At 35.4% G+C, this 10,059-nt stretch overlaps 1 protein-coding gene across 4 annotated transcripts in view; it reads left to right on the top strand.

Annotated features, from left to right (window-relative positions):
• The window catches only part of TMPO (thymopoietin), a 36,548-nt gene extending 26,901 nt beyond the window's left edge, over positions 1-9,647 (top strand). The window contains exons 5-9 of one of the 4 annotated variants that reach the window (XM_025401643.1): positions 3,463-3,582; positions 3,681-3,776; positions 4,185-4,295; positions 5,614-5,702; positions 6,833-9,647. In XM_025401643.1, coding sequence (XP_025257428.1) covers positions 3,463-3,582; positions 3,681-3,776; positions 4,185-4,295; positions 5,614-5,702; positions 6,833-7,118 — 702 coding nt within the window. In that variant the 3' untranslated portion in view covers positions 7,119-9,647. The remainder of the gene's footprint in view (positions 1-3,462; positions 3,583-3,680; positions 3,777-4,184; positions 4,296-5,613; positions 5,703-6,832) is intronic. The other 3 variants (XM_025401644.1, XM_025401647.1, XM_025401648.1) reach the window with 3 other exon arrangements.
• The last annotated feature ends 412 nt before the right edge of the window (positions 9,648-10,059 follow it).

Raw genomic sequence — 10,059 nt, forward strand, 5'->3', positions numbered from 1 at the left:
TCAGTTTCTTTCACAAGAATACTTAATAAATGATATTGTGGCCTTCCTGTTACATCGTTTCAGGAGGTATAGAATGTCTTTCTGACGATGCTAAAATTAGTAATTGATTTAGGTGTTGAAAGCGTAATCCATCTGTTACAAAGTTCCACATTGCCCTTTCATTTAACGTTTCTAACAGTCATTGATGATGATTGCCTAGGTCTATTATTTTGAGGTTTTTTATGTATTGGATTTATGATCAGTTACAGTCATCATTCTTTTTTTGATGTTCACATTGCACCATCTCTAGCCATTAGGAATTTACTAAGTTGGTTCCTGAATTTTTTAATTTCTTCCCCCATTTATCTTTGATATTTGATAGTTCCTTGTTTTCTGGAACAGTAAGACATCCCAGGCTCATGTATGCTTCCTGCGTCATACCTGGAATCAGCCATGTTTCCAAGGAACCCTGATCCTTTTAATAGAAAATACTATTTGGAAGCAACAATTTGGATGCTGACATGTTCATTCCTAGTGGCTGTCATTGTTTCTGGGTCTTTTCAGTAGGTAGTGCTAGGTAAATCATGAATTAATGTAAATCATGAATAAATGGTGAAATTTCAAATTTTTAAATACAGGCTAATTTTGGGCATTATACTTGTATCTTTTTTATCTTATGCTGAATATCTTGGTTCTTCAAATGATATTATTACTTACGTAAGTATCACATGTATGTGTTTCTAAATAATACGGTATTACTAGTAACAATAAGGCTGTTAAATGCAATTTGGGATTTTGTTTTTCTTGTCTTTAGGACATATCCCACTAGAATGTAAAGTCAAAATACTGTACTTAAAGTCACTTGAAGTAATTTTTGTCTTTGTGTCATGCAGCCACCAACTTAATAGATTTTTTTTGTTCTCTAATACTAGGATTTTTAAATTATTATTATTTTTTAATTGTGTTGAGAGTATAATATAGTTTTATATAGACAAAATAAGGTAGAGTTGGAATTCTGGCTTCTGTCCTTTTCCCTTCCATCTATAGATAACCATTTTTATTAAGTTTTGATTACATTTTGTTTCTTTTTGAAAATACAAGTAAATATATAGATTTTTATATGCTCCCCTTTTACATAAAATGCAGCCTGCTTTGTATATTTCCATTTTTAACCTAAACACATATCCTAGAGATCACTCCATATAAGAATGTAGCCATCTTCCTCATTGCTTTGTACAACTGCATTTTATGGATGTACTGTAATTTATTTAACCACTCTCCATTTGGTGAATATTTGAGTTGTTTTCAGCTGTATGTTATTATGAATAATGCGAGGATGAACCATAGAGCAACATTTTGCATGTGTCATTGCATATTTTTTGCCAGTTTATCTTGGGGAAGCAAGCCTACAAGTGAAATTGCTAGGTAATTTCACCATTACATTTCTCTGCATATGAGTTGAAGCATTTTGCATTCCCACCTGCAGTGTTTGAAAGTACTGTTCTCAAATGGAGGAATATGAGGCTGGTGTTTTTTTTTGTTGTTGTTTTTTAATAAAGTTAGTATGAGTAACCATATTGGTCATGTTTTACTTAAATTGATAGTGAGGCCTTTAAGATGGCTTTTACTTATCTCAGGAGCTTTAGAAATTATATATTCCCAGACCCTGATGATATTCGATCTAATTGGTTATGGTAGTTGGGGGCATTTGCTTTTTTTTTTTTTCTCTCTCCTTGATGATACTGTGCCACAAGGATTGAGAATCTCAGATTATAATACTACCTTTCCTTCTATTCAAATAGTAGGGAATTTGACTATTAAAAAGCACATACTCTGGCCAGGCACAGTGGCTCACGCCTATAATCCCAGCACTTCGGGAGGCCCAGGTGGGTGGATCACCTGAGGTGAGGAGACCAGCCTGGCCAACATGGCAAAACCCCGTCTCTACTAAAAATACAAAAAATTCAGCTAAACGTGCTGGTGCGTGCCTGTAATCCCTGCTACTCAGGAGGGTGAGGCAGGAGAATCGCTTGAACCTCGCAGGTGGAGGTTGCCGTGAGCCGAGATTGCGCCACTGTACTCTGGCCTGGGCAACAGAGCGAGATTCTGTCTCAAAATAAAAATAAGAAGCAGTTACTCTGTGTATGTCTGTAATTAGTTTACAAATTTCTCTTTTGACAATAATTTTGCATTCAGCAAATATTTCCTAGTTGATAGGATAAGGAACCCAGAGATTCAGATTGTAACTTAAAACTCTTATAATGTCAATTCTAAATATAGATAAATACAAAACAATGATTTATGAGACTATGTCTGTAACTTTTGGGGTTTTGGAAGTATTACTTCTAGCCATTTAGGCGTATTGATTGGATGACCACTCCTGTCACAGGATTAAAGTTTGAAAAAAAAATCTGTCTTTAAATTTAATAGACACTGACTTGGACATAAAACCATCAGTAATCTAGGTTAAATATTAGCGTGAAAGCAGAAGTGATAACAGAAGCACACTCTACTATAATACTGATCATTGACCAATGTTCTCTAGTTAAAAGAATTTAAAAGAATCATCTGGTAATAGCGGCTTCAAAACTGAAAACCTTGCTACTTGGAATGTGGAATTTCGGGCCCTACCCAAGAGCTACAGAATCAGAATCTGCATTTAACAAAAGCTTCAAGTGATTGATAGGCACATTACAATTTAAGAAGAACTGATCTAATGGGTTTTAAACTAGTATGTAAGAAATGCTGGATTTTTAAAAATGAGGAATGACCAGTGAAACGTAGAAATTAATCTGAGACTGAGAATCTGAGACAGCTGTTTTCTAGCTTTCTGTAGTGACATGGATAGCGTTGAGATTTGAAAGTGACATTAGGCTTACATGTTCATTAAAGAGTGACCACAGGGTTTTTGTGGCTACTTAATTTTGTATCTGTTTCCAAGAAAAGTTTGACACCTGAGAATTTTTTAGTTCAAGTAAGCTGTGTGGGGGATTATAATTTAAACTGATTCTACTAAAATGATTCTAACCATATGAAAATAATGTTTAGTCTATGCTAACAATTACAAAAGTTTGTATTTTTGTTCTAAAAGGAAACTGACTTATAATAGATGACTTTCGTGTAAGTCATGATCAGTCTGCTTTTTGTTTAGTCAGAGATGTATCTCCAATACTAGAACCAAATAGCAGAGAGTCAAAAAGGGAACTGGTGATAGTTGATGTGCTTTTTTTTCCCATCATTTTTATGATAATTTGTGAGCTACTATAGGTGGATTCTTTAGTGTATTTTACCACTTTTTAAGTGTTTTCTGATGCCTAAATATCAGTTCAATTAATACATTTAGGAATATTTTGAGGGCATAGCATCGTTTGTAAATGCTGGCATTTGGAGACTTATTTCCTGGCTTCTCAGTGTGCCAGTATGGCCGTTATAAAAGTATTTGGTGTTAGAATATGACTTTTTAATGTGTTGATGCTTGAATAGAGCTATTCTCAAGCTGGAGTAACTGAAACTGAATGGACAAGTGGATCTTCAAAAGGCGGACCTCTGCAGGCATTAACTAGGGAATCTACAAGAGGGTCAAGAAGAACTCCAAGGAAAAGGGTGATGCAAGGCTTATTCCTTAGAATTGGGTTTTCAGATTGGTAGGGTTTTAGTATTATTTTATATTTATTGTTTTTGTTTTGTTTTCAAACTAACAGGTGGAAACTTCAGAACATTTTCGTATAGATGGTCCAGTAATTTCAGAGAGTACTCCCATAGCTGAAACTATAATGGCTTCAAGCAACGAATCCTTAGTAAATATGTTTCATAAACTATACAAGTGGTATTCTTTGTAAATTACCCTTTAATTGGAAATGGGGAGGTGGTGAATTTTCGCAAATCTCAAATTTACATTTTTTTTTAACAATTTTAAACGGATTTTCCCCATGTAGTTCTGAATTTTAGGATTTTCCTATAATATCCAATTTATGTAAAGAAATCTAATTCATTGTACAAGAAAGTATAAGGATATTTTTTGTTAAAATATTTGAAGAATGAGGCTTCACATGTGAGGCACTAAGTTGTGTTTGTAGGCTCTGTTGCTTAAATCTTTACTAAGGGAAAATTTCTAATATTACAGAGATAAAATATCTTTCTTTTCTTTTTAAGTGTCTGTGTTATGTTTGGATAATTCTGAGTCTGAATAATTTGAATCTTGGCAGGTTGTCAATAGGGTGACTGGAAATTTCAAGCATGCATCTCCTATTCTGCCAATCACTGAATTCTCAGACATACCCAGAAGAGCACCAAAGAAACCATTGACAAGAGCTGAAGTAAATGAATACAATTTAGATCGATGCTATCATTGATCTTTCAAAGAGGAAATATTTCTATTTGGTTTTTTTTTTTTTTTTTTTTTTTGAGTGGGAGGGAGCAGAGCTTTCTTTGTTGGGTGGAGTGTGTAAATATGCATAAATTATTTTAAGGCCACTTTTATTAGTGAAAACAGAAATTAACTAATATAGTATGACATGCTAATACTATCCTCTTGCCACTGTATCCCTCTTAAGTTCCAGTTTTCAAGGGAGTGGTCATTTGTGTTCTGCTTATAATATGTTCTGTTTGTCGTGGATGCAAGTTTGAAAGTGCTGCTGGGCTGTGAGGGAGGCTACACTTTATTTTGTTGATGGGTCAAATAAGATACTTTAAGATAACTTTATATGGTGCTGGAATGGGTTAACTCTTGTATAAGCTTGAAAGTACTAACTGCATGATGCATTTTAATTTGAATGAATCTTTACAAAAGGAGCTGAAACATTATTTTGTTCTGGACATAAAGGTAAACAGCAAAACAAGCTAAACATTATTTTATATTTTTTTAATTTGGGCATATTTCATTGACTATAATTTTAAAACATAAAATTTGCTAAAGGTTTATGTTAATTGAGTATCTTCTGTATTTTATCTTTTACTATAGAATTCTTAATAAATGAAGAAACAATATATTTTTTGTTATTATTGGAAACAGAGTCTTGCTCCGTTACCCAGGCTGGAGTGCAGTGGCGCGATCTCAGCTCACTGCAACCTCTGCCTCCTGGGTTCAAGCGATTCTCCTGCCTCAGCTTCCTGAGTAGCTGGGATTACAGGTGCCCACCACCACGCCCAGCTAATTTTTGTATCTTTGGTAGAGACAGGGTTTCACCATGTTGGTCAGGCTGGTCTCAAACTCCTGACCTCAGGTCCACCCGCCTCAGCCTCCGAAAGTACTGGGATTACAGGTGTGAGCCACTGTGCCTGGCCCAACGATATACTTTAATAGTAAAAAACAGAAAATCAGTGAGGGAATTAGCATTGCCATGTTAGATTACTGAATTTTTTCCCCCCAGTTATTTGAATGTGTAGCAGTTTTTCACTCCAATAACCACATATATAAGGTATCTTCAAGAAATTTGAAGTTTTTCAAATTTGAAATTTGAAATTCCAAGAGCCTTGGAAGCATGTGGATACCTAGGGATTAATTTAGAAATGGCAGTTGTAAAATCTGTGATAGATGTAAGGGCATTTTGTTCTCTAAAACTTACTATTTATGTTTTAATTATTGCACGTTTACACTAAATTTTAACTTGTGGTTGTTTGTTTGTTTCTTATTAGGTGGGAGAAAAAACAGAGGAAAGAAGAGTAGAAAGGGATATTCTTAAGGAAATGTTCCCCTATGAAGCATCTACACCAACAGGAATTAGGTATTCAGATACATTGAAACAAGTACTAGCGTATTCTAGTAGGGAATCTTTATTTTTAATTATTCATCACAAAGTTACTGTACCTCTGCTCAGAATTAAGCTGTTCTTTTGGAGCCAGGTGCAGTGGTACATGCCTATAGTCCCAGCTACTCAAGAGACTAAGGCAGGTGGATCACTTGAGCCCGGAGTTCAAGACCGGTCTGGGCAACATAATGAGATTCTGTCTACTCCCCGACTCTTAAATAAATAAGTGAATGAACTGTTCTTTTGGGAGCAGTTTAATTCCCCTAAGCCCACCAGTAAATATTCTTGGAAGTTGAATGAGTTTCAAAATTGCAGTTGGTAAATGGAGGATTTTAAATAAATCATTTACTTACTACTTAATTTATATGTTAAAATCTAAATGAAAATCTAGTGAGAAATACTTTTTCCCCCTGAATTTCTCTTTAATAATTGAAAAGACTGTGTATATATATCTTAATTTTTAACTGAAAGAAACACCACCAAAACTATGTTTTGTTTTTCCTCTTTACTCCTAAACATTAGCTTTGAAGAGCCTTTCAGAAGGCAGTTTAGTGACTATTTATCAGTGTTCTGAATATTCTTTTCTAATAAAGGATGCATCTACCTTTTTTTTTTTTTTTTTTTTTTTTTTGAGACATTGTCTCACTCTTGTTGCCCAGGCTGGAGTGCAGTGACACTATCTCAGCTCACTATAACCTCCACCTCCCAGGTTCAAGCATTCCTCCCCGCTCAGCCTCCCGAGTAGCTGGAATTGCACCCACCATCATGCCTGGCTAATTTTTGTATTTTTGTAGAGACAGGGTTTCACCATGTTGGCCAGGCTGGTCTTGAACTCCTGACTTCAGGTGACCCGCCCACCTCAGCCTCCCAAAGTGCTGGGATTAACAGGCGTGAGCCACCACACCTGGCCCATCTTTTAAAATAGAAAATGTGTAGAAGTTTTAAATAGGCTGACTGACCTCACTGCCTTGTATGTATCAGTTTTCTCTACTGTTATCTCAGGGAATGTGCTTGGAATTAGGAGTGGCAATGACATTTTATGTTATTTCTCTAAATCATGCCTTTATCTAAAATTATTTTTCTCTTCCTCCTTTCACTCCCAACAGTGCTAGTTGCCGCAGACCAATCAAAGGGGCTGCAGGCCGGCCATTAGAACTCAGTGATTTCAGGATGGAGGAGTCTTTTTCATCTAAATATGTTCCTAAGTATGTTCCCTTGGCAGATGTCAAGTCAGAAAAGACAAAAAAGGGACGCTCCATTCCCGTATGGATAAAAATTTTGCTGTTTGTTATTGTGGCAGTTTTTTTGTTTTTGGTCTATCAAGCTATGGAAACCAACCAAGTAAATCCCTTCTCTAATTTTCTTCATGTTGACCCTAGAAAATCCAACTGAATGGTATCTCTTTGGCACATTCAACTTGGTCTCCTATTTTTAATAACTGTGTTGAAAAACATTTGTGTACACTTGTTGACTCCAAGAACTAAAAATAATGTGATTTTGCCTCAATAAATGTAGTATTTCATTGAAAAGCAAACAAAATATATAGGAATGGACTTCATTAAAATGTTTTTGAACTTTGGACTAGTAGGAGATCACTTTGTGCCATATGAATAATCTTTTTTAGCTCTGGAACTTTTTGTAGGCTTTATTTTTTTAATGTGAGCATCTTATTTCATTTTTGAAAAAATGTATATGTTTTTTGTGTATTTGGGAAACAAGAAGGGCGAAACATGGTAGTGTAATGTGAAGCTACACATTTAAATACTTAGAATTCTTACAGAAAAGATTTTAAGAATTATTCTCTGCTGAATAAAAACTACAAATATGTGAAACATAATGAAATTCAGTAAGAGGAAAAGTAACTCGGTTGTACTTTTTGTAACTGCAACAAAGTTTGATGGTGTTTATGAGGAAAAGTACAGCAATAATCTCTTCTGTAACCTTTATTAATAGTAATATTCTTGTAGCCCTGTCATACTCACTTTTTAAGACACAGTATCATGAAAGTCCTACTTCAGTGAGACCCATTTACATACAGTAGATTTTTAGCAGAGATCCTTTAGTGTAACATACATATTTTAGAGAATTGTTAGCTGGCTATACATGTTTTGAAAAGCTGTTTGGCTAGCTATAAGGCTATAATTGGAAATTTGTATTTTTTATTTACAGCAAAACATTTATTCAGTCATCCAGTTTGCTACCAAAATACGTTTTAGATAAGTGTGTGTATGTTTGTTTAGAAGTTAGAAATTGTAAACACTGGTCTTACGTTTCATTTGGATTCATTATTGCATTGTCGTGTTACCAGAAACAAATTTTGCCAGGCTTTTTTTGCCCTATATTTCCCAGCATAATTTGATTAGAAAATACAAAATGGGCTGGGCGCGGTGGCTCACGCCTGTAATCCCAGCACTTTGGGAGGCCAAGGCGGGTGGATCACGAGGTCAAGAGATCAAGACCATCCTGGCCAACATGGTGAAACCCCGTCTCTACTAAAAATACAAAAAAAATAGTTGGGTGTGGTGGTGCACGCCTGTAGTCCCATCTACTAGGGAGACTGAGGCAGGAGAATCATGTGAACCCGGGAGACGGAGGTTGCAGTGAGCCAAGATTACATCACTGCGTTCCAGCCTGGTGACAGAGCGAGACTCCATCTCAAAAAAAAAGAAAGTACAAAAAGGACTTGCTTTTATATTATATCATAAGCAGTAGTTAATAAAGTTGTATACTCTGAATAAGAGATGGGCATTATGTTTTTTTTGTTTGTTTGTTTTTTTTTTTTGAGATGGAGTCTTGCTCTTGTCACCCAGGCTGTAGTGCAGTGGCACGATCTGGACTCAGTGCAACCTCTGCCTCCCAGGTTCAAGCAAGTTTCCTGCCTCGGCAGAGTGGGGGTTTCACAATGTTGGCCAGGCTGGTCTCGAACTCCTGACCTCAAGTGATCTGCCCGCCTCAGCTTCCCAAAGTGCTGGGATTACAGGTGTGAGCCACTGCACCCGACCGGCATTATGATTTTGTGTACTCTTGAAATGGTTATCTTTGTGGGTTTTTTTTTTGTTTGTTTGTTTGTTTGTTTGTTTTTTTTTTTGCTGAAACTTACCTCATGAATAACTTGGTTACGTAAAGTAGTAGGTGATTAAAATTTCAATAGAATCAAATAAGACAAAAATTTTAAACTGACTTATTTGAGTTTCAACTTTACAGTCATTGGCCATAAAGCACACTAAAAATGTAAGTTATTTTTAAATACATCTGAAATAAAAATACTTATTAAAAAGGAAGAAGCTGAAGATGTATATTTAGACCAGCACACAATTTTGATTTCAATTAGCCTTATTCTGATATTTAGCTTTTAGATCTTTCGTACACATTTTCATGTACTTTGCAGTTGAGACCAGAAAGACTTGTAGGTCTTTCTGCAGAATGAGTGGGTCCTTCTGCAAAGTGAGTGGGAAACTTACTCCTAGATCAGAAATGTTTGCCTGTCTGAGTAAAAGTGTTTCTTTGAGATGAGCCATAGAAGGGGCACCTTTTACCCAACTTTTCTTTGTTTTTAAACTTTGTTTCCCATACTGTTTTCAGCCTTTTGTTTATAATTAGAAATTGTGAGAAGCTTCATTTAGTGTTTAAAAATGTGGGAAGGTAAATCAGACTTAACATGTATGTAAGATCAATTCACCTAAAAGTATGGTCCAAATAGCAAAAATAGGACCAGGTGAAACATGTAGTCATTTTTAAAAAACATGTACTTGGTCTTTTGTGTGTGTCTGTTTTATTCCATTAGAATAAATGTGTCCTTGATGTAAATGCAAAGCATTTCTTCCTGATTAAATTGTAGATGTAGACTTTACAATATAATTCAATAATAAAAAGTAATTAACCTCTAGTTTTGTCGTTGCAATAAATGGTTTTCAGATAGCATAAACTGTGATTTCTGGATAACATTTCTTATGTGGTATTATGGATTATTGTGTTTTATTTCAGTCTGTTCATATGTCTTACTTCTTATCATTATAATCAGGTTCTCATTTATTTAAAGGTAAGCAATGTGTCACAATTGTACTCACAGAATGACATTAAGAAGTGCTCCAAGGCACCTCTCCCACACTTAGTTCCTTTTCCCCACCAGTTTTACTGTCTTTAGTATTTACCTATGACCCTTAGGATTGTTAGTCTTGCTTTGAGACTAAGCCAGTGTCACTGTGATATGTCATGGAGCTGTGCTCACAAGATGAAAGTGCCATTATGTCTTCGTCATTCATGTGTCCCAGAGGTGTTTCTCAAGGTAGTATAGACACCATAATTAATAAGAAAGCAAATCACATCAAAGACT

The sequence above is a fragment of the Theropithecus gelada genome, chromosome 11 (genome assembly GCF_003255815.1).
Source record: "Theropithecus gelada isolate Dixy chromosome 11, Tgel_1.0, whole genome shotgun sequence".
Classification (NCBI taxonomy): domain Eukaryota; kingdom Metazoa; phylum Chordata; class Mammalia; order Primates; family Cercopithecidae; genus Theropithecus; species Theropithecus gelada.